Source organism: Psittacula echo (assembly GCF_963264785.1).
Source record: "Psittacula echo genome assembly, chromosome: 2".
NCBI classification, from domain to species: domain Eukaryota; kingdom Metazoa; phylum Chordata; class Aves; order Psittaciformes; family Psittacidae; genus Psittacula; species Psittacula echo.
Genome location: NC_137737.1, coordinates 62,168,231 through 62,196,096, shown reverse-complemented (window position 1 = coordinate 62,196,096; position 27,866 = coordinate 62,168,231). Strand labels below are relative to the sequence as shown.

Sequence of the window (27,866 nt, the reverse complement as noted above, 5' to 3'; positions counted from 1 at the left end):
GGTTAACTTTCTCTTGTATTGTTGGTTTCTTTTTTTTTTCTAATTTTGCATGGTCTTGAACAATAGCATAAGCAAACAATTAACAGAGTTTTATTGACTTTGCACTATGGAAGTTTCAGTTTCCAGGTTACCAGCTCCCATTACTTATTTTCCCTTTTCTGTTTCTGCAGATGTTGCCTTTATCACAACTGTGACCTTCCTGTGGAAAGTGTCAGCAATCACTGTTGTAAGCTGTCTTCCACTTTACATTCTCAAGTACTTGAAGCGCAAATTTTCTCCTCCAAGTTACTCAAAGCTTACCTCGTAAAAGTAATTGTATCCCTATGTTTTTTCACTTGCACCAGTCTGCAAATTGCACATTCACTGTGCTTTAATGTCTATGGGTTTCTGTTGGACTAAAGAAATTTGAAAAAATAAGTGATAAAGTGAATAGAGCACAAAAAGAGGTGGAAACATCTGACAGGTACAATAACACAGACATACACTAACAGGACTATCAGAGATAAACTAAATATTCTTCATGTTGATTTTCTTTTTTCTTTTTTTTTTCTACTTTCTGTTGCTATGATTATAAAATAAAACTGAATTACCTTTGATTTGACAGTGCTTCTGAATGGTTTCATTGCTACTGTAAAGGATTTTTTCCTACTGTACTAATCTCCTCAAGTTGAATTGAAAGTTTCATTATTTATTACATAACTTCCCTTCTTTAATTATTACATGACTACCTAATTCAAGTTGTTTCCTTTAATGTCTATATATGGAAAAGTTCATTTGTCCATACTTAATATAACACACCTAATACCTGTAAATGCCCATGTCTGTATTAGCAGCTATTATTCCTCATCAGACATTGAGTAATATGCACTATTTGACTTATGTACAGATGTCTGCATAGCACAGTATTATATTAGGAGCTGTTGTCCTATTCTGTTCTGCATTTCTGGCACCAGTTAATTACAGATCTGTGATGCTGACAGCAGTTCTTGAAATGCACATTACAGCCAGGTTGCATAAAAGCTGTTTAAAAGTTCAGTGATAAATTCTGTACATAATTCCACTGCACCTATTGATCTGTACAGATATCAAAGACATGGCTGCTCAGTAAATATGTTTTAAAATTCTTATTCATTTTGTATTTGTAAAACTGCAAATAGTGTCAAAGTACATTTATATATATGAGAAGTCCAGTAAACCTTGTACTAGCTAATATGTTTAAATTGCCTTGTAATCTGTTTACTTAGGTTACTCAGGTAAAAGAAAATAAGACAAACACATGAACATTATGGTAGGAAAATCTATCATCTTCCAAGTTGTAAATGTTATGTTTTTATAACTTATTTTGGGAGCAGACTTGTTGAAAAAAAAAAAACATTCTTGCTTGTTGTAAAATGTCAGAGTTGAGTATTTTGGCTGAGTTATGACACTTTACAGCAGTTGAAGATTTGTTCCAGAAACTCATATACTCTGATACAATCTGAAGCGTCCAAATCTTGCATTCTGTGCTGGAAAGTAGGATATACTATTTTAGTTTTCCATCGTGATAAAACTTTGCTTTCTCAAGAAGTACATATAATGAAGTTGGCATAGTCTATTAATCAGTGGAAAGGAACAGCATAATTATCCATGCTTTATTGATTAAATGTTTATGTGTGTGTTTTTAAAAAACACTTAATATGGATGTCATTTTTATGTTTGACTGTATGCCTTTACAACGTAATTCTTTGTTTAGTCTTCTATAACTTTGCCCATATGCCATTATTATATTGGATGAGTAATATTTAAGTGACAAATATAACTACTTCCTGGGAGAGCAGAGGAAACTTCTCAGAGCTATTTGGACTCCAACCCGCTCCATTAATTTTTGTTCTGAAAGCTTTTCTTACTAGCTATAATATTACCAGCTATTTATCTGCCTTTTTTTTTTTTTTTTTTTAAATTTTCATTCCTCATTATAAAAGCAATAAAGCCTAATTTCTACCAAATATTATTAATGGCTATATGTATTAAATAAACTACTGAAGTAGTGTTTCTTTTAATTACACCACGTTGGAGACTAGGTTGCTCTGTCCCTCTGTAGCCTCACTTCTGCAAAACTCCCACAAGATGTCACTGTTCCTGCATACTAGCAGAAGCCTTTCTTCATTTCATGTGGTTTTTGCACAGTACTCTTGGATTGTATTTTCAGTTTAGTTAGTCCTGTGATATTTTTGTTGCTGGTTTGCTTTAATTTCCTATTTCTCCACAATAAGTAGTAATTACTTCTAATCAATTAAGAAAAGTCACCAGTGTGCAGTTGTTCTGAACGTAGAGGATGTTGTCTTCAGACCTTTTTGTCTTAAACATTGTGAGCTCAGAACCATATGCGTAAGGTTCAGTAGATAAGCAAAAGCTTAGAGCTGGTCATCCTTCATCTATACATCACATCTTTGACGTTAGGCAGAAAATGAGTAAAAATCAGAAATTAAACTAGCAGTATAAAAGTGATAGTGTTACTGTAATACAGCTGTATGAGACGTGGTGTACCCATGTGTGCAGAATTTAGAGTGTATGCATATTAATCCTCATAATTAAAACTGTGAGGTTAGTGTGATTGCAAATGTATAGATTCTGTACACAGATACATGCCTTTCCAAAGTGGAGTCAGTTCTCTAGAGTGCCTGCTTTCTTGGAGTATTTTCAATATTCAGCAAAGGTCTAGTTTCATCTAGCACTTTATTTTGAAGACTGAAGAAGTCTGATTCAGGTGGCTTACCTTGCTTTTGAGGTTCAGTCACTGTTAAATCTGTGTATACCAGGAAAGTTTGCTTTTTCTATTCATTCATGTCACTCAGCCACAGCCCTGTACAGGATAGTGCTGCCATATCACAATGGGTTACAGCTAACAGTATCAATACAGAATTTAAGAATTGTAATATGACATCTTTCAGTAGAAAACTTTACTGTATTATGGGCTTCAGTACAAAGTAAGCTAAGTATCATCACAATCCCTGGCTCTTAAAACAGATTAGAATGTAACATTTCAAGTGTGCAGGTGAATAAATTATTTTTTAAGGTTCTAATTCTGTTGTCATTTCACATCAGTGTATGTCAGGAGTAAGTCTGGAGCACCAAATCAACTTACATAAACACAGATTTAGGCCTTGGACCTGCAAGTTCCACCCACAAGGACCTTAACTGTATTTGGTATTAAATAAATATTTACTTTTGTGAGCTGCTGTGTCAGATAGCAGATGTATTTCTGAAATGGTAATCATGTTGCCTTGAAAACATACTTGGAAACTAATTTCAGAATCAGAGCAGCAAGATGTGAATAGGAAATACATTTTCACCAAAGTAACATACGTAATAATACTGACCTATTTGGATAGTGTTTAATAAGCATATGAACTAAACATCTGCTACATTTCCTATGTAGTTTGATAGAAGAACACAAGGAAAAGGAGAGATCCTGCAGAATAGTAGTACTGGTAATTCTTATATTGGTTTCTTATGATGCTACTCTAAACTTCCTTGTTCATGTAACTGCTGGAAGACATTTTGCTACACAAGATACTAGTTTGCAAATGGAAGCCAAAATTAAATCCTTGCATAGTTAACGTAAAATCTGTAGCACTCTTCCATGAATGCAGATGTTTACAACAGTGGTTTTATGTTCAAACTGAGCTTGCTGACACATGCCATCAGAATTAAGCTGTGTGGTATCTCCTGTTTTCCTCCTAAAATTTCTGAGTGGTTGTCCAAAAACACGCCATTGCTTTTGTACATGCATAAGAAGCGTGAATTAATGAGTAGCATCCACTTGAGCCAACCTGTATTATAAATGTCCTCCTACCCTGTGTCCACAAGAGGCTGTGAGCCTAAACATTTTTCAATCTCCTTTTTCAAACATGTCTGCAAGAAGGGCCATCAGGAACTTTTTCAGACTGGACACTAGTTCTGCAGGTATTTTAAGCAAGAATTTTAATATTCACACATGTAGTTAAACAGCTGTTAGTCATGAGGGTCAACTTCTGTACATGAAGAGACAATGATTTCCTTACTTACCCCATTTGTGCATGTTAGAGAGTAGGCCTCTGCAGTATAGTCTCCATATTCCTCTGCAACCTTATTGCTGTCTCAAGGCATTCAGGTAACTCCAAGGAGGAACTGGCTCCAGGTCTTCTGCTAGGCAGTGTGTTCCTGGGATCATGCTCCATCCCTACAATGGTGCGCACCTCTGCACTGCTTATATAGGGTACATGGCAGGGCTTCTTCATCACTGGAGGTTGGGGCTCTTCATTCCTGATCCACCATGCCTGATGGTGAACCAGGCTCGGGGTGGAGAAGGGCTTACAGTATAGACTGCCTTAGAGGCTTTTAAAATGCACTGTTACCAAAGATACTTGTAAGTGACCTCTTTTCCCACTTTTGCAGAGCTTTGTATCCATGGGTTTTATGTTGGCAAGACAACATGAAAGAGGTTTGCATCTGTTTTACGCTTGCATTCCTTTACATGTCCAGAGGTATTCATGTGGCTCCAACAGCCCCTGCAGGGCAAAGGAATTTAGTCTAGAGTATGAGGAGTCTGGATGGACAGTACTCCTTAAAAAGCAGTAGCCACAGGAGGAGAGGTGGCTATTCTTCAAAAACTGCTGCTGCAAAAGCTTCTTCTGGAGCCTGCTTAATCTTGATATCCATTTGGATTTCACCTTCCATGGAGTTTCTCCTCATTTTTACTGGCTAGAGGGGAAAGAATTGGGCCAGCAGTCTCTTATAATGCTTAATTTAATAACCTTTCTCGTTCTAGGCTGTTATTATTATAACTCAGTTGAAACTTGAAGGCAATCAAAAAAGCCCTTCAATATGTTAGCCCCTGTAGGGAGGAAAATCAGTACGAGTGAACAAAGACAACACAGATCGAACATTATATATAAATAAACAGGAGGTGCAATATCTTTAACACTGTGTTAAAAAGCATAGGAATTCCTTTTGTAAACAAAACACACTTGAAGTGCGCTACTTCCCAACAAGTATTAACTACCCAACAGATGCCCTCAGCAGGGTTCACAGCTGTTATTGTGAGTGGAAATTTGCTCAGCCAATTGCCAACAAAATCCTTCTCAAACAGGGAGTTGCACTGAAAGACCTATTTGCTACTTCATCAACCAAAAACATAGTTTTGATCAAAATGTTTCACAGCAGAAGTTGTGAAAACTGGATGCCTTGAACAGAATGAGAGAGCGCTCCACAGCTGAATTGGCAATTCCACTTCATTCTCCTATTCCTGACCAGGTTTCAGCCAAACTGTAGCTAAGATTTCTCCTGATTGTTGTCTCTTCTTTCCTCCAGCATGCTTTCAACTTGAGATTGTAATTGGCAATGGGAAACCTCTAAATGGTTCAGAAAAAAGCAAGTTTGAGGAATACTTAGTCTTTTTGCAGTACTGAGCTGTAAGAAAATTTGTCATCTGCTCTAAGAGGAGATACTGTTTTCTATAACTATGATGCATGATACGTATTTATGGCCCTGCCCTTATTCTTACAGCAGTAAACTAATTCCTCTTTTCTTGACAAAAGTAGTAAGAATTAGAAGAGCTTTAGTTATAATGTTCATGTAGCTTTAAGCAAGCAGTACACAAAATAGACCATTTTAATTCGTATTTGTAGAACTGCTTTCCATTGTTTCTCTATAATGTACACATCCAGTTTTTTCCATGGGCCCTCTGTGTTTTGCTCTGAGTTCTAAGCATGACTTTGATTTTGCAAAGTAAACACACGTTGTGTGGAAGCAAATTATAGATAACTACTTCAAAAGTCTGTTGAAAATGAATTCCTGGCCATTTGGGCTGGAAGGCTGGAGGATGTTAATGGATGAGCAGACCTGCAAGGGGTAAGTACATGTACATATGTTTTGTATTTATTGCAATCATCCATTGCCTATTTGAAGGAGAGATCTGGGAATTATCAGTCAAGATGCTCCCTTGGGGAAAACCTCTATGCTGTGTGTGTTCAGTAGAGGAAGATGAGCTGTTGTCTCCCCTGTGTGTTTCTGCCTTCTCTTGCCATTGAATTCCAAATTCATCTGCATGAACGCAGCTTCTCATTCCCAGAGTACCTCCTGCCTTTGTCAGGATACTGACAGTACTTTGAATGTAAGTTTGTTGCTTATCTTGATCCCAGCTGAATGGAGTTTATCCTAGCTGTAGGAGGTAATTTTTCTATCTCAGGAGCAAGATGGGTGACACAGACTCAGTCTAATACACATTTGTCCCCATCTAAATGCAACTAAAGCAATTGTAGATAATTTCTGATTGAAAAGAAAAGGAGAAAGAACAAAAGTGGGTAAAAAAACCCACAACAACAACAAAAACCCCAAACTAACCAAACATACACAGTTCCATCAAATTCTAAGAAGGAGCTGAAGGGAAAACAAGATTTAATGACATTGAGACTTCTACCCTGTGGCTGTAGTAATTTTGCCTTGCTTATAGAGCTTTTCAGGTTTTGGCATAAACTTTTTCATGTGAGAAAATGTAAAATATTTCAAGTTATTGGAAAAATAATAACCTGATATTTTAAAAAAAATATCCTAGTTGGAGGCCTTCTCGTTACCTTCCTACCTGTGTGTGGCTAGTTGTAATTCTGGTAGGTCCTTTACATTATGCTTGTTATTAGAATAGATGGAGGGCTGAGAGCTGAAAGCAACATATGAAGACATCTGTGCAGTTGTTAGGAATTGGATGTTACAGCAAAGGGTGCCAAAATTTAAGAAATAAGTATCTTGAAGTGTTTTAAGCTTATGTATATTGTATAGGCTTAGAGAGGAAAGGGGAGGGAGAAATCTGCTGCTCACAGTAACTTTGCAATGCCCTTAACCTGTGCAAGCTTCAGAGGAAAAAAAAACACATGGCAATCTTATTAGGGAAAAAAAAAAAAAAAAAGTAAGCCTTTTAAGACAACGCACACCTGGAACTACTGAGGGAAATCATGGTTTTAACAACCCATCTCAGGAACACAGGCCTGAAAAAAAACCAATTTCAGACAGTCAAAATGCCTTGCCTTTCTACCTAGCTCTTCTCTCTAGTCGGGCCCTGCTGACATTACAAGAGATTTTTCCTGACCAGGAATGACCAGCATGGGCTGTGCTGACATTAAGAGGATCCCTGCACATTTGTCTGTTATCACATTGCACATGCATTGTGTTATCCTGAAGACAGCAACCATACGAAAGTGTCTCCATGCTTTCCCCACTTGAATGTCAAGAGACACAAGTAAGTGGTAAGTAAGTAGTCCATAGCCAGAGCACTTCTCCAGTTGTTGAAGCAATCAGCTTCTGTGTAAACTGGTTTGTAGTGCTGGAAGGGAAGCAGGGCAGAGAAAATAATAAGCTGTCTCTGTATAACCTGAAGCAGATTTCTTCGGGGGGAGTGGGAAGAAAGCCAGGCTGCTAGTCACATAACCACACTACTGGCTTACCATTTGTCCAAAAGTAATTACTAGGAAATGGCAGGTGAGGCAGGAGAACGAGGTTATAGCTCAGCTGTAATGCAGAGCCAGCTGGAGCCACTGATCTGGTACTCAGCAGCACAAGAGTTTCTCTTCTTGACATGCAGGTAACTCACTCTGCCAGTTCAGACATACCAGCATGGTGAGTGATGGAGTTTGCTGCTGGGGAATCAGTGAAAGGCTGCTTAAAGCAAAGCCTGACCTCCAGGCAGCTACCCCAGGGCATAAGAGTGGAGATGTCCAAAGCTGCAGAACTTCAGGTGTTCTGGTCAACCACAGGAAATGCCTTCAGAGGTAGAAAGCTGGGGGAGAAATGAAAGCACATGGGGAAACTGAATTGTGCCTGAGACCCAGCAAAAACATCCTCAACCCTCGTCTCACACCTGCACACACACTGCATTGCTGAATGTGATGGAACATCCAAGCAGTGCCACACTGCAGGGTCAGTGCAGGTCTCTGTGTCTTCACCTGAGGTTCACCAGTGTGACAGGGGAGGGTGTACTGTTAGAAAGTACTGAATTCCTGCTCTTCTTTTACCTTGTACCCAGCTCCTTTTCTGCCTGCCATGGTTAGCAGAGGGAGCTAGTGAGTCCCACTCCATCAGGGATAAATCAGAAGGCTGCTTACGGTTATTTTGAAGGAGCCCTCAGCCAGGTTTGTGGGGTATGAATGCCTGGTCCTGTGCTACCCAGTGCTTGGCATGGAGGTACATCCCCTAAATACAACATGTGCCTTTGGCACAGGTTGAAGCCAGACCCCACGTTTACAGCCAGCCCTTTGGGCCACCCTGGGGACATCAGGAGGTCTGCTTTGGGAGCTGGTCACCCTGCAAGCCATCTTGTAGATTATTTCACTGCCCTAGCCATTCCTCAGCAACTGCCTACCATTCCTGCTTGTCTTCTCCCCTTCTGCGTAACCTGGGTGTTTGGGGCCTCTGAAATTGCAGCCTGCTGAGCCTGTGGCTGTTGACTCAGGCACAGTCACATCTGCCTGTGGGTCAGGGATGGTGACTATCGTCAAGACTTCATTTATTTGTGTTGTATTTATTTTTAAAGATGGGACACAAATTCCATGAGAGAGACTCATCTAGTGATCATGTGAAGAGGGTGACCAAGCAGCTACTCGTGGATGAGCTGCTTTGGGGCAAGCTGAATTCAGCACATAAGCCTCCAGTTCAGCTAAGGGAGAAATTCTGGAGGGACGACACTGGATAAAGAGTCCTCCAGCAACTCAACAAAAACATGAAAAACAAAGGCCTCGCCATAGTCTTTCTTGGTACCTGCCAGTCCTGTTTGAGTTCCAGACATCTCCTAGCTCTTCTACTTTGCATCCGTCTTTTTCTGGTTTGATACTTTTCCAAGGCATAAAAAATGTGGGAACTTTATCTCTTCCTAAGAGAAACAAAAAATGGGAATTGCTTGCAAACCTGGAATGCAGCAGAGTTAATCAGCTTCGTGTTATGCAAATTTCAAGAAGTATCAAAATTCAAGGCAGAATCTAAGAACTTAAGAGACATGAGGCGGGTGAAGACTAATAATTTCCATGGTTTTGCCTGTCAAACAATGTCTATTCCCAGTTGGAGGGGCTCTCCACCAGAAGTGGCTAGTGATTGTAAATGCTGCTATTTTTAAGATGTTTGTGAGTAACAGCCTGGTTTCCAAAAAATACCAGGTACTCACTGTACAAGCCTTCAGTCTCTTGATAGATCTCAAGCTGGGTGACTAAAATGATCAGTCAGAAGGGAATAAAAAGAAGAGTACAGAAGCAATGAATAGATAATCATTATTGCTGTCACATTATGGGTCCTATGCAGGTTGCTGGAGAAGATGATACAGGTTATTTGGAGAGAGGGAAAGAGCCCCCTTACCCGTTAATTAAGAGATTGGCAAGGGGGAAGGTTTTGCCCTCACTGCGAGTGGATGGAAGCAAGGAAAGATGACAAGAATAGTGAGATGGGCCTAGAGCCAGTGTGTAAGGAGGGAAAGGCGTGAGACCTCCCCTGAGTGACTTGGGAGGAAAGAAATGATGGTATGGTACCTTTTTCTTACAAGGAGGCAGAACTTGCTTAAGGTGGTAAACCTGCTACCTTAAAGTCTTTGCTATATGGGGGCTTGATGGTGTCATTTAAACAAAGCATGAAGGAAAGACTTCACTCTTAAGCTTGACCATCCCATTTTTGTTTGAGTGGCACTTCACCCTAAGCATTGCTTCCATTAATTCTCTTAAATTAAATCTTTTGAATTTTCACATGTTTTAATTCTTTTTCATTGAAACACAGCATGATTTTTTTTTTTGCTATATTCAAGAGCGGTCACTGTAGAAGTAGTTGGTTAATTTCAGTGTGATTACATACCTGTCACTCAGTTTTCTCATCATCCTCCTGCTTACTGCAGTCTTATGCAAATATGTGCACTTCTGAGTATAAGAAATACATCTCCAGGGGATTCTGTCCTGCTCAAAGGTACTCTCCCTTGGTACTGGTTTGAATGCATCCCACCTCCTGCTCTGCCCTCTTACATTACCCCATAAGTCCCCTTGAGAGAGCCTGGCTATCTGTTCTTTGCTTTGCCTGACTTCCAGCCTGTGAACTGCTTGAATGCTTGTTGTTAATCCTGTCAATGGAAAGCACAGTCACACTGTCAGAGATGATTAGCGTGGTACTTAATGGATAGAACTGGAGTTTCTTAGCACAGCATTATGGATGAAATAGCTGTAAACTAGTGCTGGGGAGTCAAAGGCAGAGAGAGAAAACAACTATACAGCTCTCCATGCCAGCATGGTTTCACATGCCACCCAGCCAGAAGCAGCTCCTGCATCCTTTCCCTTCTAATTCAGCATCTGCTTTCCAAAAGTCTTGGGTTCTCTTTGAGTAGTTGATGTGTTTAAGTAGATCAGAGTCAACATCAATATATATGAGAGGTTTGTCTTACTATTTCATTTCTAAGCGAATTGCAGGAAGTTTCTAATGGAAGCTGGTATTTTTACATAAGCCAGAAGGGGGCAGCGGAAACTAACAAATAAATAAAACCCTGTCTGTACTGTCATAACTACCACCAAAAAAAACCCTTTTCAAGGTATGCAGTGCCCATTCTCTAACACTGTGTTTCAGTAGTAAGGGGAAATAAAAGTTTCTCTAATGGCTTAGTCTTAAATCTTCCAGATGAGACAGAAATCACTGTCATAGAAAGGATTTATTTCCAGTGAAGTAATTGTTGAACACCATCATCCCAACATCTGCCACTGGGAATACAGTCTCCACCTGGCAGGCTCATTTATCAGTGCAGGTGTTCAAAGGTGGAGGGATTTCTGATAGCAGTCCACCTAGGCTGGCTTCAAAGTAAAGTTGTTCAGAGCCTTTCCTCTCTGAAGCGAGTTTGTGGTTTCTGTTGAACTTTTAATTGTGTGAAGGGAGAAGAAAAAGCCCTTCAGAGAAAACTACCCCAGGTAGCACTTACAGGTGGGTAAGGTCAGACTTCACGCCAAGGCTCACATTCACCACCTTCTGACATATTCACCGGCCAGTAGTGCTGATCATCATAAGCAATGTGTTCCCATGCTCCTGGCAGGGCAGGATGTTTCTTCTCAGCAAGACGTTCCCTCCTCACCACTTCTGAATCACTGAAGTCCCCAGGACTGCTGTGTCAGACCCAGCATTGTGCTTGGGTCTGTAAACCAACATCCCGGCAACCCTTCCCATGCCTGCTCCTACCCAGTCCAGAACTTCGCACCAAAGGAAAGACCCTCATCCCTGAACCAAGATCTCATGCTTCAGCCTCTACATGCTTAACCCAAACTGATCTCTTACTACCCTGCCTTTACCCTCCTCTGATTTACCCCTGGTATCTGCCTTAAACCCTAACTTGGCTGTTCATCCAAGCCAATCCCAGGATATAAGAGGTGTCTTTTACTAGGCTTTGTACCCAGGCAGCAGTCACCCTGAACCACCTGACAAATTTTTACCCTGAGATCACCAAGTCTAGCTAGCCATGAACTCCAACTGTAGGGGATATAAGTACATGTGTACGTGCCCACATGTACATAATTTCTGGGGCATCTTTCTGTCTAATCCCTTGGGTCACTTCATACCTGTTGGCATTCAGAGAACAGTGACGGGAGACAGGAGCCTTCAGACGAGATGCTCCAAAACTCCATGCAGCACCGGACCTCTGCAGCCCAACAACAAGTCAGAGAGCTTTCCAGTGATGGAAGCAGAGCCTATATATGTTGCTGGGACTGGCCTTTCTTTGTCCTGCCAGAGGTTGCTGGCTACTTCTGTGAGATCGGTCTACATCTACTTATTGGAGTGCAGCCAGCAAAACTTGGAGCCAAATCCCAGACTTCCAGACTTGACAGCTTTGACTCGTAACTTGAGAAACACCAAGAAAGTATTCAATTGTGGCACAGCTGTTGCGGGCTGCTCAATGCATCAGTGCTGGGCAGCAAGCGGGCAGCAGCCCTTCAGCAGTAAATGCAAGTGGCTTTAATCTCAAAGACTCACCTCTAGCAATGGATTCTTCAGCAGAAGTCCCAAAGTGTCCTGTGAACCAATGTTCACCTCTTGTCTTTGGTCTGTCTTTTCATACCTGCATTCTCCAGAATAAGCTTGGTGGATAGATTCAGCCTGCATCAGTAGGTCAAGTAGGTTTTTCTGCCATGGTCCTACCTCTTAGCTTAACAAAGGCATTACTATCTGCATGTATCTGTCTATACATTTTGTTTTCCCTTGTACCACACAAACACCTGTGGGGAGCCTCCTTCTCACACACCATAGCTGAGAGGCTCCTTTAATTTTGTCATTTACTTAATGTGCTTAAAAAGCAACCTGAAAATAGATTTAATTGCACTCTTGGGAGGAAAGGAGTAGGGAAAAGAAAGTCCTGGAAGCAAAGAAGAGGAAGAGATTAATTTCTATCATCCTCATAGTTTTCTTTAACTGTTCCAGGCTTGCATTTGATATATCTGCATTAGCTTGAGATGTAACAGTCTGTTGATGAGGCCTGAGCTACAGAGTGCCTGGTTTGAGGAAGCTGTGTGGTTTCATAGCGATTGTAGTGCCAGTGTTGTGTTGGAACACAGTTTATAGCAGAGGAATCGTGAGGTCCTTTCTGGCGTTTTTCTGAACAAGGAAGAAAATGCTTCTCTGGCTTTGCAGAGCAGTGTCTTGGTTTTGCTGGGGCTGAGGCGTTCATCCCGACAAATTTTTGCATGGCCTTTGAAAAATCCTGCTCTGCCATGTGTGCCAAGCAACTGCAATGACTTAACGTGTTTGGTTTTCAGAGACTTGACTAGATAGAAGTTTGACCTTATTAATGTTTGCAAATGTGTCTTGTTCTAGTTGCTAGTGAATACGCACTCTCACATACAGCAACAGATGCAAGAGAAGAGATGGGGTTCTTCCCAAGACTTTCTGGTTCTGCATACTCATTTGGAAATCAATTTAATGCATTTTAATTGCCTATTTTTCTCCTTGGTTTTCTCTTTACAGCTACACACCAGCAAAAAATAATAAGGTAGAGTCTAGCCAGGCAAGCTGCTAATGAGGAAGCTTGACTCAAGAAGATTTTAATTTTCAGCATTTGTTCTTCAAGATAGCTATTTCAGCATGCAGGGATGTCACAAAACAGGAATGCTACCATTAGGTAATGGAACAAAGGCACTGGGCTCATACGTCATTTTGTTACATGAAGAACTAAACACTTCCATCCTTGACCTAACTATAGGAATCTGTCAATCCATTTCAGGATGCTGGTCCCCTCAGCCAAATCATCCCTATAAAGAAATCACCCATTCTGCGTGAAACACAGTGTGAAAAGAATGAAGGAGATACAATTCAAGCTGTGAAGAGGGAAAGGTATATGTTAAAAACCCAATCTCTTGCCAGCCTTCTGGTAAAGGGAAGCTTCTGGCTCTGCCAAGCTGATCAAAGGGCTTCTCAGAAACCCCTCACCCATGGGGAATTGCTGTGGAAAACAGGATTTAGCTGAGATCTGTGGCACCCCTGGACAGCCAGAGCAGGCAGGGTTGCACAGAGCTGGCCCACCACTGAGGTGCCTCCAACTCCGCAGCTGGTGCAGTTCAGCCATGACCTAGGTACTGCTGAATACTGTATCTGAAGCATGCCATTGCTACTGAAGTAGTATGCTGCAGGCAGCTGGACATACCTGTGTTCAGCATATCCATCATAAGCCTTCAGTTCCAAGAGTCTCTTATCATTTCATCTTTTCAGATGAAAAGCTTCAAGTTTCATCCCTGTCCACAGCCACTGTGTTTGGAAAGATGGGGAAGTTTAATGTTTTGTGAAAATTAGAGGGGAGGAGAGAATCTTGCTTTACACCATTGGGTTGTAGTTTAACATTACCTACTTTACATGAAATGCAAAGGATGCCCCTCAATAGTGCATAGCCACAAGTGAGTGAATAAACCTTGGCACCTATTTTCATCACCTGGAAAATACTTCCTTTCTCTCTCAATACCTCTCATCCCTTGAGTTGTTCTATCACCCTGGAAGTACTGGGGAAAGGGGGAGCAGGGACTGGTGTTTGCAAGCATCTGGCACAAGGGGGAGCAGGGACTGGTGTTTGCAAGCTTCTGGCACAAGGGGCCATAATCAAAACTGCTGCTAGAGTAGTTCAAATCCTATTCATAAAGTTTGTGAGGGTGAGCCCAGAAAGTTTGAAGCAGTGATTTTGCATTTGCTGGCGTTTAACAAGGTTACTGACTGCATCAGAAAATGAGGTCAGTAAAAAGTATACAAGTATTGGAGTGTCAATATTAGGAGGATAAACTTCGGTCAGAGAACTGCAATAAATAGGACCGTATACACGAAGAGAGCCAACAGGCCAGATCTCCTGGGGCTCTGTGCTGGGACTTGTTCTGTTTAAGAGTGATGTACAAATGAGCCCGAGGTTGGCGCGATATGCAGGGCGTCCAGATGCGGATGACATCATGATAGGAGGGGAGACTGCTGATAAATTTCAGGAATGCACCAGACTGCAGGAGGATTTGGAGACGCTGGGGGAACAGGCTAATACACAGGAATTCAGTATTACACAATGGAAGGTTATTCGTTTAGGGAGAACCAATAGCACATTTAAATGCAAGTTTAATGACCCAGAGCAGAAGGAAACTAATGAAGGAGAAGACTCGAGCTGGTGCTGAGGAGCGCTAGGGATAGCAGCAGCCAAGTAAATAATAGTGCAGCTGAGATTTTGGAAAACAGGGCTCAAGCTGCAGCCAGAGAGTCTAGGATTTCACATTGGGTTGCTTGTTTCATGTGGCAACCAGGGTGCTCTTGGCACCACCTTCAAGAGGAGATGCTACTGTAGCACACATCTTGGTGAAGACACTTAAGGACAAGTTTGGTCCTCCAGGGCACTTGGTGTGACCACAACTCAACCACATGTGCCACCTTTGGTGTAAGTCGGATTGGTCTCCTCTGGTTGCATTGGGAGATGCAACTACCAGCAGAGAAGAGAGAACCAGACGAGTTACAGGGGCCTGTCACTAAAAGCAGACTTTACAGGGGATGTAGAGTCCATAGGCTTTATGAGTTATGTCAAGAGGGAAAGGAACGCCTTTTGCAGTGGAAGATCCACACACAGCCTTTCCTAACTCCTGACCATCACAGGCTCAGCCCAGGCCTCACATCCATACTCGTGGGTCACCACTTTCACAAAGCCTTCTGCAGGAACTCTGCTCCTACAGATGAAATATAGACATCTGGAAAAAACTGCTTCGCTCTGCCCGAAAACAAAGGTGCAACCCCGCACCTCAGAGGATGAATGAGGTGAAAGCAACCATCCCTGCAGTGTGCAGGAACCGATACCTACATGAGTCCCAGTCTCCTGCAGACATCGTAAATCTGGCGTTTCCCTTCCCCTGGAGAAGGGTCTGCTCTGCTGCCAGCTTGAGCCCCTGTATACCCAACCAGCCTTTCCTTCATTAAGTGCTTTTGAGTGAGGCAAAAAGACTTGTTACCACACTCTATACAGCAACTGGAGAAGTCTGAGACATTTGAAATAATTCTGGAGCTAAAACACATTGTATGGTAGAAAACTGTCACTGCTCCTTTGCAAGTCTGTCTACACTGCACAAGTATAAAAATTTGCCAGTTCTTCAGTACTGTTTTACAAACAGAGCATTATACATGCTCATACTTCTTAACCACGCACCGTATTGCACATTTCGCAGAACCACACAGAATATTAGGGTTGGAAGGGACCTCTGGAGATCATCCAGTCCAACCCCCTCCAAGGTCACCTTTAAAAAACCTTTCCTGCTTTAGTAGGTTACACAGGAACACATCCCCGTGGATTTTGAATGTCTCCAGACAGGGAGATCCCACAACCTCCCTGGGCAGCCTGTTCCAGTGCTCTGCCACCCTCAGTTTACAGAAGTTCCTCCTCATGTTGAGGTGAAACTTCTCATGTTTTAGTTTATGGCCATTTCATTGGTATTGCCCAGGAAGAAATGCAGTGTACCAGTACTTTGACTTTTGATGGTTGTTTTGTCGTGGGAAGAGAGTACCAGAATCACCATAGCGGGACCCCAGGATCACACAACAGAGCCGGGATTCAGCCCACTGCTGGAACATACCTCAGCCTGGACCAGCCTTTGAGAGGAGATGCTGCACATTGGCCCCAGCCAATAGCACAAACCTATCCGCGATTCAGGTTTGTAGAAGGGGCAAACCCAAAAGGAAACAGAGCGGCACCGACGCAGCGTGTATCATTATTAAATTATTGCTCTGAGCTAACGTCTCGCTTTAATTCAGTCGCTGCATTCTGTGTATGGGTCTGATGTGGCTGTCTGCTGTCTGTCTTGATTTTAAAAAGTTGGTGTCTGAGCGGGTGACTGTAGCTCCAAGAAGGTTTAAGGTCCTTTGCCTGCAGTCCCTGGCTGCGTTCCTAAATAGTAGTTTAAAAAGAGTCCACTAAATCAAAAGCCAGGTAAATCAACAGAGCACTCAGCGTTGTAATGAGACCGGTTATAAGGTAAATTACAACATTATTCAAGCACACAAAATTCCTCCTCTGGCATTTGTCCTGCTAAGCGCAATGCACCTTAGAAGTGGTGAAATGATTTCTGGCAGCCTGTGAAAGGGGCTGTGTCAGGGGGATGGGAGGCTGAGCACAGCCCCGGCCTTTGCATCAGCTTGTAACTTTGAGGGGCTCTGGGCAGCAGCTGGCCACCGCTCAGGTGTGCTCTGCGTCTTGATTGAAAGTTTCATGGATGTGTTTTCAGAATGGGGCTGTACCGGCTGCAAACACCGGCCATGTGTTCTCTCACTTTCCAGCAAATCTTGTTACAGTTTTCAAAGCAGGGGATTAGAAAGACTTTAATTAGGGACTTGGTTAGGGAGGCTTGAGACTTATAAATCTTTTGTTACAGTGAATGAAATTCCGAACAGATGCTGATGCTTTTGAAGCTGCCAAGACCCAAAGGATGGGCACGCAGACCCTAAGGAGATGGCCATTATTATATACACTAGATGTAAAAGGCTGTAAGTATATATACGGGCAAGAAGCCCAAAACAGAACAAAATTTCTTTGTAGAGCACGGGTGGCTTTTTCTGATCCATCTGTACCTTGGGTTATGGGATGGGATTCTCTGCATTTATTTTAAGAAGATACATGATTTTAGTAAACATTGGGAAGAGAGGTCCGCCCCACCTCCCCCCCATCCTGCTTTCAAAACACTTCTGTGCAGATGAAGCTGAAAGATCCTCATTTTACAGGACACTGCACAGAGAAACAATTTACCCCAAGTCTTGCAAGCCAGTCAGGGTGGAAGTCAGGAACAGCAATCCTGCCTGTCTGCTGTGCCATGCTACTAACCTATGTTTTCTGGTGAGGTGACAACAGGGGCATTTGGTTGAATTAGAGGTTCCCTGAGAAATACTGTAGCTACTGTGTACAAAGCTCCATGCAAACCATCCCTCCCAGTCTGCTGAGGCCCAACAAAAATGAGAGAAAAGCAAAATGCAGGAGGGAATACACACACTCACATGGCTTACTATAATGTGAAATTAATCTAGTGAGCATGAATCAGACTCTTCGGTGATTGAAACATCCTGTATAAATACTCCACAGTCTTGGGAGTGTTTTCCTTTTCTTCCAAGGATAGCACTACCTTTACATGCAAGAGCTGAGTACAGAGGGCAAATTTATAGCTTTGCTTGCAGAGATGAACACAAGAGGTAAAAAGTGATCCAAAAGTGCCCATTCGAGCCTGTGTCGTTTAGCTCCTTCCCACAGCAAAGGAGTGGTGTGAGGGGTTTGGAGAAAGCACATGTCAGACACCAAGCTGCGCAGGGAAAGCCAACACAGGCTCCAGGGAGTACAGGCAGCTCCAGTGTTGGAGGGGTGCAGGTGAGAAGTACCGGAGAGCTGTGGCAGCACTTCCCACCCACCCCGCTGATGGGTGGGAAGAGAGACAGAGGGAAGGAAGGCTCCTTTCGTACTCCTGCCCCACGTGCCTCTACCATGCACAGATTTTTTTCTGCTTGTGATTTCTACAGTACAAACTGATCGCTACCAGGGCAGCAGAACCTCAGTGGGAACCTTGGGCTGTGCCCCAAGGCAGAGGCTCCGTGGCCTGCTTTGTGGCTGCACTATATCCCCTTCTTCCCAAACCCTCGCCCCAGACCGGACGCTCCCCATGAGGGAGAGCTGTGCCACCACCAGATGAGTTTCTCAGCCTGACCTGGGCCACACAAGCCATTGTGTGCTCAGTTCCAGCCAAGGTGGAAGGGTAGAGCAGAGCAGCTGAACTCTCCCTGGCAATTTACCTAATTACTAGCTAAATGCAGCAAGTACTTTGCTTTCAAGCACAACTGCCTCTGCTATTAGCACCGGTGAAGGGGAGAGCCAGCTCATCCCCTCCTCCATGCTGTGGGATGTGTGGATGGAGAAGAGCTGTGCAGGAAGCCCATACAGCTCTCTGCAACAGAGATGGACCGTCATAAAAGAGGGGCCAGCAGAAGCACTTGTGTGGAAAGCTGGAGAAGTCTGGCTGCACAGCAGTGACGGGGGTTGAGATATGGCCCAGCACAGCACTGGTGACAAGGGAGGGTTTCTTGCTGGGGTACACGTCTGCTCAGTGCATCCAGGGGAGCAGAGCCTGCGGAAGTCCCACTAGCTGTGCTGTGATTTACCCACAAGGGGTCACGGCTGGTCAGTGAGACACCAGCCTCAGACACAGGGACCACTGAGCCTGGTCTTAGAGCCTGGGTTGCCATGCAGTGATTCCCATGTGGGAAGAAGAGAGGTGATGCGGAGAGAGGCAGTGGGAGCAGCCGCATCTCCCCACCATTGTGTATGGCCAGACTCTCCCTGCACATGGACTGTAGTCACTCGGTAGCCCAGGTGACTGCAAGAGATGAAGCAGAACGCAGAGCCCTTCCTCCTTCCCCTTCCACCTGGGAGAAGTTCTGCAGTAGAGCTAGCTGTCCCAAAAGGCGAGGGGGATCCAATTTCAGTCCCTGCTGACCCAGTCCTGGAGACCACTGTAAATTGCTCCAAATACTCTGTAACATTTTTATTTTCTTTTCTTTCTCCTTTTCTGTGGAAGGACTTGTAGGTTTGTGTGTCAGAACTTTATTAATTAATTAAGGCCAAATTAATTAAGGTCAATTGTAGCCCCAGCAATTCTGCGTAAGGTTTAGCCAGTAGACGCAGGGAAGCAAAGCAAACAATGCAGGGGCCGGCCAGGCGTGCTCACCTCTTCGGCAGCGCAGAAGAAAGGACTTGGCATCTGGGAAGTGGCTTTTAAAAATGGCCAGGGTGCACTCGCTACAATGATCCACCGAAACAACAGCCGTCTAAAAATAAGGTTGTTTTCTGTACTAAGCTCCTTTTAACTTCGTTAGTCATCATCAGCTCCCAAAATAAGCTCCGTGTAACAGGCTCTCCTAGTAGCAGCTGTAAACAAACTCGGGGAGGCGAGAGGGAGGCGCAGGGGAATGGGAAGAGTAACAGCGGGCGGAGGCGGGGCTGCGGCGGGCGGCCCCGAGGCGGTAGACCGGGGCTATGGGGCCGGGGAAGCGGCGGGGCCGGGACCGGGACGGAGGCTGGGGGCGAGGGGCGGCCGCGGGCCCCGCGCTGCGCCGCCGCCGTCTGCCTGCGCCGGCTGGCGGGGCCTTGGAGCGGCGCCACGGTGGTCCGGGCAACGGCATTAAACAGGAGGAAACAGACGGGGGATTCCGTCATATGAGCGGGGGGGCGGGCAGGAAAGGAGAGTCCCGCCGGGGGGAGAGCGGTTCCCGCCCGTCCCGCGCCTCACCCCCGCTCGGGCCTCACGGGAAGGCGCCGGGATCTCCCCAGCCCCCACCAGGCAGTGGGAAACAGCCCCGCGCAACCCCCGCGCCGCCGGTAGCGCCGAGCGCCGCACCGGAGAGGCGCCGTCGGGGGGAGGCGCTGCCGTGCCGCCCTGCGCCCGCCCCGCAGCGCCCCCTGGCGGCGCCCGGTGAGGCGGGGCCCGGGCCCCATCCCGCTCCGCGACCCAGGTCGCTCAGCGTTTGCCACGACCAGGCTCCTCTTCACCTGGTGCCTTAGGGGAGACTTCAAGGTTGGGGACGATAGCGCTGGGGGATTTCCCTCTTCTTTCCCACTTGGTTTTCCTTAAAGTAAAAGCATCCCCCTTTTGGTTTTGGTTTTATTTTTTCCCCACCCGAGGGGACAGGAGGGTCCGGTGGTGTCAGGGGGATGGCTGAGCTCCTGGCTAAGTGCACTCTTTGGTGGGGACTGTCTTCCACCATGATTTAGTGGAGGAGCTCGCCCCGAAGAATCAGCCGCGGCCTCCTGTTCCCCAGGAGCAGACAGTATTTCGTTTATATTGGGTTTATTTTCAACCACATATGGGTGTCAGGCACTAGATTTATGATTTTATTATTTTTTTTCTTCACACACACCAGATACGCATAAAACCACCCCAGCGCTCCGCACGCCGCCGTCCAATTCCAACAGGAAAGTACGGTCCCCTCCTGCCAGCTGTGGGGGCAGAGGGACGGCGAACAGTGAGCGCAGGGAACGGGCAACGGGGCTCCAAGCGGCGGGGCCCCTCCAGCATCCCTCACTCGGGCGGTTCCAGCCCGTGCCGGGGTGTCACTGCCGCGGCGAGGGCCGGGACGGGGCATCCCGGAGGTGGGAGGCGGGAGGAGGAGCCGCTGTGGGTTGGAAACCTCTCCTTTCCCCGCTACGAAGTGATGAGATACAAGTGGGTTGCTGAGATATTTACAGAATAATAATAAATAAAACAATAATAATAAATCTGGAGCGACTGAAACCGAGTCCACCGGGTCTGTTAGTAATTTAGCAGAATGGGATTTTCCTTTCTCTCGCCTGCCAGTTGATGCTCTTTTCCAAATTTCCACAGCGGGGGAAGCCTGCGATTTTTTACATAATGATTTCAGCATGCGAGGCTGCCTCGCTTTTCTTTTTTTTTCCCCCTCCTTCCCTCCCTGCCTGCGTCCCTCTCTCTCCCGTCTCCCCTCCATCCCCTCCTTCACTTCGCTATCCCGGCGCGCCGCCCGCTCCCCCGCAGGAGGGCACCCGGCTCCTGCGGGCTGCGGGGACCCCGCAGGCGGCGGCGGAGCCGGGGCTGGGCGGGCCGGGGGCCGGGCTCCCTCCGTGTCCCCACGGAGAGGAGGGTGGCGCGGCGTCCGGGGCCCGTCGGTGCCCGCCGGTGCCCGCCTCCCGCTGGCCGCCAGCCGGCTGCGGGGCCCGGGCCCAGCTGACATCACGGGGCCGGGGCGGGGAGAGGGGCCGGGAGGGGAAGGGAGGTGGGGGGGTGTTTTCCAGCTTTAAAAAGGCGGCGCAGGGCGCGCAGCCCTGCGTCAGAGCGAGACTTCCCCGCTCCGCACAGTCCCTCACCCCCGTCCCACGCCTGCGGCAGCCGGCGGACGGGCAGCGCCCGCCGCCCCGTCCCGCCGCTGAGGCGCGGGCAGTGCCTCCGAAGTCCCCACGCACACCCGCCCTCCTCTCCATGCCCCGGCCCCGGGGGGGCGGCGGCGGCGAGCTCCTGTGCCTCCGCGGGCGCGGCTACTACGCCGGGGGCGGCGCAGCCCCGGTCCCCAGGGCGTGAAGGAGGACGGGGGTACGCGGGTGCGGGGCAAGGCGGCGAGGGGCCGGCAGCGGCCCGGGACGCGGCGCCGGCGCTCCGCTGCCCCGCCGGGTGGATGCCAAGCGCTGCCCCGCCGGCTGCCGCCGCCGCGCCGCCGTCGCGGGACCCAGGCAGCGGGAGAGAGAGGCCGGTGGCCGCCCCGCAGCGCGGAGCCCGCCCGCTCGGCAGCACCATGAAGGCGGCGGAGGAAGGTAACGGGCGGCGCTGCGGAAGGGTGGCGGGAGGGCGGCGGGAGGGCGGGCGGCGGTGTCCCCCGGTGTTTCCCCGCGGCGGCCGGAGGTTTGCTGGCGGCCGGTTGCCAATAGGTGTCTCCTTCGCCTCTCGCACGGTGCCGCCTCGGCCGCGCCACTGCTCACGGCCGGCTCCCCCAGGGCCCGGGCCCGCTCCCCATAGAGATCCCGGTACCCACCCGGTTCGGCTCAGCGGGGCAGCGCGGCGGCGGCGTGGCATCGCTCCTCGCCGCCAGCGCGGGGCTACGTGGGAGCCTGGGGTCCGATCAGGAGGAATAGCTGGGAGCCGGTTCGGGGATTCCCTTCGCAGCTCCAGGTTTGATTTGGGGGGAAGGTCAGAATACACCCTGTAACTGCAGCCATCCCTGGCTCTTGGGAAATGAGGGAGCCTCCTAAAAAACGGGTCCTGGGCAGTGCTAGGCGCTGTACCAGCGGCCGGCCCTTCCCAGCAAACCGAAACAGGCGGGCACGCCACGGCCGGCTGCGGGGCTCCGCCGCCCCGGGTTCCCCGCACCCCTGGGGGACCGGAGGAGAGCTTACTCCACCACCCTAGCTGCTCGTCGCGCCTTCTTTCGATGCCCCCTAGTAATCCTGTTGCGAAAAGTGCCTTGAAAACACAGCGACAAAGTTTAGAGAGAGAAAGAATGTCGCGGGCGCGGGACTTGGGAAGCGCTTTGTGGGTTCCGAACTGAGCTTGGTCCTGCCGGGGGCAGCGTTTGGCGTTTGAAGCCGGGACCGGCTTCAATCTCTCCTGTGCCAATAGGGACATATTTCTGTGCGCGGAGTATTATTTCCCAGCACGGCTGTGCCCACCGGAGAAACTTTCGCTCCTCGTTTTCCGTGCCCGCGCCTTTAGGCAACACCGCGCACCTTGAGCGGGACCCCGCAGGCAGCTGCCCCGCATCACCTCCGCGCCGCTGCTTCAGCTGCGGGGCAGCTCCCGGCCCCCGCTGCAGGACAGGAGGGGCACCCCCGGCTTTCCTCTCCCTCCCCCCCCCCCGCCCGGCCCTCCCCCGGCTGCTCCCGGGGTCCCAAGTTTCTTTCCGATCTGGTGGTGCCGCTGCTGCTGCTGGTGATGTAGAGCGAGTTTTGGGACAACATTGGGGCTACCATGGCCTGCCGGGCTCGGGCAGAGCACAGCGAGCCCATACAGCGCGGAAAGAGGAAGGTGTGGAGAAGTGGGGCACGGGGTCGCGTCCATGTCTGCGGTGTTTATTCCGCAGCGTGGGACAACGGGGCTCCCTTCCCTGGGTTTGACCCCGGGAAGCTGGACGGGCGCTCAGGACCCACCTTTTAACACAGATGTTTTCATTCCAGGGGTTCATTCCAGTTGACAGGACCCTGCCAATGCAAAAGCTACAAGTGCGGCTCCGCTTTTGGAGCATGCGAGCGCCTTTCGGGATGAAAGTTAATTACGTTTTATTTAATAGCATCGGCTTGCGTGCCTTTCGCACGCTCGGACCTCTGAGGGCTGCACGCACGGCGTTTCCAGAGCTCTGGGCTTCAAGGGCACTGAATGCCCTAACTTGTAAAAATTACACCCAGAGGCAGCTGACACAAAAAGAGTGCTGGAGCCTCTTGTCAAAAGCGGGGGAAACTCCCCCTCTTTATTTCTGTGGCATTTCTGATGCCCGTGTTAAAATGTCGCCAGCCCTCGTCGATAGTTCTTTTCCCTGTTGATGTATTTTGTAAGGGACTAAGAAAATTAGGCCAGCCAGAAAGTGTGACCCAATCCAGGAAACACGTAGGGGAGCCCTGCAAGTTAGGATTGCTGCCTGCAAATTAAGGTGCCCCTTGATTGCCAAACTACGACAATCAAAGAAAATACTCCATTGCTGTCTGAGCCTGGGAAGACATTCATGCAGTGTCCCGGTGGGAGGACCCCGGTTTCATCTGTGGGTCGTAGCGAGGTGTGGAATCCTTCGCCTCTGAGAATACCACATTCAAGTTAAATACTCCTTCAGGCTGCGGGGCTGCAGCTAGAACAGCCCGGCCGCTGGGTCCTGCGTTGGACCTGCGTGGAAACCAGGAGATCCGGGCAACTCAAGTTAACCTCGGGGTTGGCTGGTGAGTCTGTCAGTGGGTGGCACAAAGGCACCTGGAGGCACGGGGATGGCCTCGTCGGAGTACATCCCCTTCCTCCCCACCCCATTCGTTTCATTTTCCCCAGTTTAATGGCACTCTCCCAGTTCTAAACTGGATTATTAACTGGCAGAACGCTGTTATTCCATCGCCACATGTGGCATCACTTCGGTTTTGCCTTTCCGTAGTACATCTTTCCTCTGTCTTCAAGGGAAGGATGCCAGTTGAAATATTTCATTGACAGCACTAACATTTATAGCCCTGGCAAATCAAGCTGTCCGTAAATAGTTTGGACAATTCACCCCCCTAGCAGGTACCAGACGCAGGAGAGGCAAAGGAGCAAAAGCAGCAAGTACCGGGAAGCTTCTCATCTCCCCACTGAGGAGCCCCGGCAGGAGATGGGGAGCAGAGAGCAGTTCGGTGCGGAGAGGTGGCCTGGGGGTGAGCCAGCTGCAATCGGCGGTTCGAGGTCCGGGGCGAGGCGGCCGGCCCTCCCGTAGGCCAGGACAGGCAGCGGGAGGCGCAGGAGCCCCCGCCGTCGGGGCAGAGGATGCGGATGAAGTGGGATGCTCGGCCTCTCTCTGAGGCCGAGGCTGGCTGCCGCTGGCCTGCTCCGGCATCCGGGCGGGCAGGGCCCTGGCAGTCGCATGCGGAGGGGTTTCACTGCTGCTTAGGCGTTTCGCACACTACGGTGACTCCGCGCCGACACGTCGGGGAAGTGGCTGGGAGAGGGGGACCGCACCTCGAAGTGGAGGGTCCTGCGTGACCCGGAGTTGCCCCGTCGGCCCCGGGCGCTGCCGGTGCCCGCCGGCTCCAGCGGGAGGCGAGACTGCAGCGCGGCTCGTCTCGGCGGGGGAGGGTGGGAGGTGGGGGGAGGAAAACATAACGGGCTCTGATGGAAAAAAACCCGTGTTTTCCTGGCACTTTGTAACGGATATTTCAGCCATACGCCTGGAAAATGGTATTCCCTGAGTTTATAAGGGAATACCGTTTCCATAACCGCTGAGAAAAAACTATTCCTTTTGAAATACGGCCTGAAGCTCAGGGAGCTCAAGGTCTAGGAGAGGAGGTCCTTTACCTGGCAAAGACTTTCAAGTCTGGCAGAAGTGCAAAACAGAGACCGATTTAGTTTTCCCTAATTGACTTTTAACCCGTAAAAGTGGGACGGGCAGGGGGCTGGGGAGCATGGTGTCAGCCCCGTCGCATCTCACTGTCCGCAGGGCCCTTTGGAACCCCTCCGTCCTCAGTGTGCGGCCGAGGACCGAAGACCTTTCGCTCCCCGGCGCACGGAGGCAGCCGGTAACGTTACGAGCCCCACTTTAATGAGCTTTTTATAGCAGCTGGCACTAGTGGGTGCTGCAACTAAATAAAATAAATAAATGAAAGCGAAGCCTCCTGGCTAGTAGAAGCGGCGCGGTGGGGAGCCCCGGAGGAAGCTTTAGCAGCTTCCTCAACGAAGAGGGGGGACAAGCCGGTGTCCCGGACGGGCGGGCACAGCCGCTCCCCTCCCTTTCCCTCTCGAAGCCCCCCGGCCGAAGGTGTAAAGAGCCTCTCCTGCCCCGCTCCTTTTAGCGGGAGCTCGGCACCTGCGGCCGTTGGTTACCACAGAGCGAGAGTCGGTGAAGTCCAACTGCCCGACTACTCCCGGCCTTCCCATCTCCACCCCGGCGAGCCGGTGGTCCGGGGTCGCCTCCGGTGGTGCCCAGCCGTCTCAGAGGGGCTCCCCGCGGCGCGCAGGTTGCGCTGTAGGGGCAGAGCCCAACGGGAGGGTGCGGGTGGCGCGGGGGCCGGGCGCCGCGGTTGTTTGCATCGACCCGGAAACATCAACAGCGGCAGGGAGGGCGGATCAGAGGCGGCGGCGGCAGCGAGATAGGCCGCCCGTCGGGGCCGGGGTCACGTTACCGCCCGCAGCGGCCGCCGTCCTGCGCCTTGCCGAGGCTTGGCAGCCCGCCGCCGCCGAGGGGGAGCTCAGCCCGGCCCGCCGGCAGCAGGTGTCCGGGCACGACGGGGCGGACCCGACGGGGCGTGCCGGGGACTGCGCCGCTGTGTGAGTGCCAGAGTGTGGCTGGGATCGCGGCGGGCGGCGGGAGCCATGACGGGCGTGGAGGCCGAGCAGGAGTTTGACTTCGATTTCCTCTTCGAGTTCAAGCACAGCGATGAGGGTAGCAGTGGAGGTGGGTCGCGGCGGGGGGGCTGGCGGAGGAATTCCCTGCGGTTTTGGACGGGGAAGGTTATCCCCCCGGCCGGAGCGGGAGAGCTAGCAGTCCCGCCCGGCGGGGTCGGCCCGGTCCCGGTCGGCGCTTCTCGTCTACGCCGCGCTGGGAAGCGGCGAGCGGGACCGCTGCGGCCGAGAGTGAAACAGTGCTTCGGCGGCCAGCACTGTGCCGCGCTGTGCCCTGGCAGCCCCCGGGCGAGCCTTCAAGAGAGAGCAACTCCGAAGGCAGCCGGTGCCTGATTTGTGAAACTTGGGGATTGTTTGAGTTCTTCGAACAGCCGAGTTGCCCGCTCGCACGGCGGTCCCCCCCTTCCCCTCCCCCGGCCGGCTGCCCGACACCTCGCACCGCTCTCACGGTCCCCCGAGTCCCTGGAGGGTGGACAGGAGGTTCTGGGTCGAGCCGGTTACTGAGATGGGCCAGTTCAAACACCACATCTCCCCCACCCTCCTTTTTCCCCCGGGAGCTGGAGCTAGTTAGGCGCAGGGTTTAGCTTGAAGGTCATCCATAAATAAAAATAACGGCCCTGGATTTTTCACCAGTCAGACGGTTTCCAACTCTGGTGTCTCGTCCCGGCTGCCTTCTTTTTTTTTTCCTCTCTTTTTTTAATGACTTTTAAGAGTACTTACGGTGGGGCAATGAGGCACAACAAGTCTGGAATTGACACACAGAGAAAGTTGTTTCCTGGCACGGGCTTGAGTGCTACGGCATCGGAGATCACCATAAAAAGCTCTCATACAAGTATGTGATTTAACATAGCTTCAGAGTAAGGCTCTCCCTGTGTCTGTGCTTTATCGTTTGACTAAACTGAAGCAGATTCGCAAATCCTTGCTCGCATACCACAGCCTGCCAGGATGCAGGTGAAGAGCCTCCGTTGGAAATGCTCCCCGGTTGCCCAGCTCTCTGATACATTGTCGGTGTTCAAATAGATGTTAGGAGCTTCACGGGTTTTAGAAAAATGCGGTTTTAAGAGTTTCACACCAAGCTTCTCAGGTATGTCCTGGTAATTAGACACCTGGAAAGTGGAGAAGCCTGAGCAAATTAAATGTCAAGGTCCTAGTGGGAAAAGTACCGAACTCCATCAGGCAGTTTTGAAAGCATGAATTTAAACAGACCTGGATGTGGCTTCATCTTTAAAAACGTAAAGTAGCCCTCCCTTTTCTTGAAGCCCCTCTGAGCTGCAGGTGTTCAGCATTCCTATTTAAAGAATGTAAATAAAAGCTGATGGTGCCCTGTGCCTTGCAGGATCAGCCTTTTAATGACAGAAAGGAGTAAAACCTTTGCTCTGTGAAATTAGCTGGGGGTGGGGGGTGGTGTGTGTGTCTGAATTTTTCATATTGTCCCAAAGTGAAATGTAATATGTGAAGAGGTGCTCACAAATCAAGGAGTCCAATTTCTTGTCCTAGTTATACTTAATGTAACTAAGGGGGTTTCTTGGAGCAGAACTGTTGCAGACCTGCACTGGTCTATCTGATAGTGGGGTTTGGCTCAAGGTATCAAAATACGTTGTTGACAGTGTCTTGGTAGTAAGTGGTAAGTGCACTGGTTCTCGAGGCCTCTATGGATAACGGTCATGACAGCGACTCCATGATTAAGCATTACATCCTTTTGTCCCTAACAGCACTGTTAAAATTCCTTACACAGCTGTATTCTGTGATGCAGTTTCATGCCTTTGTAGCCACCTCCATCTCCCATCTCTCAAGATGGGAATTTTATTTCTACATGTCTCATTC

At 48.7% G+C, this 27,866-nt stretch overlaps 2 protein-coding genes across 6 annotated transcripts in view; both read left to right on the top strand.

The window, feature by feature from the left end:
- The window catches only part of ATP9B (ATPase phospholipid transporting 9B (putative)), a 165,419-nt gene extending 164,500 nt beyond the window's left edge, over positions 1-919 (top strand). For all 3 annotated transcript variants that reach the window (XM_080610367.1, XM_080610365.1, XM_080610364.1), the window contains one exon: positions 171-919. In XM_080610367.1, the coding sequence (XP_080466493.1) occupies positions 171-307 (137 nt within the window). In that variant the 3' untranslated portion in view covers positions 308-919. The remainder of the gene's footprint in view (positions 1-170) is intronic.
- A 20,744-nt stretch (positions 920-21,663) lies between these two features.
- Positions 21,664-27,866, top strand: part of NFATC1 (nuclear factor of activated T cells 1) — a gene marked incomplete at its 5' end in the record, with an annotated part of 115,872 nt that continues 109,669 nt past the window's right edge. The window contains one exon of one of the 3 annotated variants that reach the window (XM_080610311.1): positions 21,664-21,799. In XM_080610311.1, coding sequence (XP_080466437.1) covers positions 21,664-21,799 — 136 coding nt within the window. Of the gene's footprint in view, positions 21,800-26,012; positions 26,113-27,866 lie in introns of those variants that run through there. The other 2 variants (XM_080610313.1, XM_080610312.1) reach the window with 2 other exon arrangements.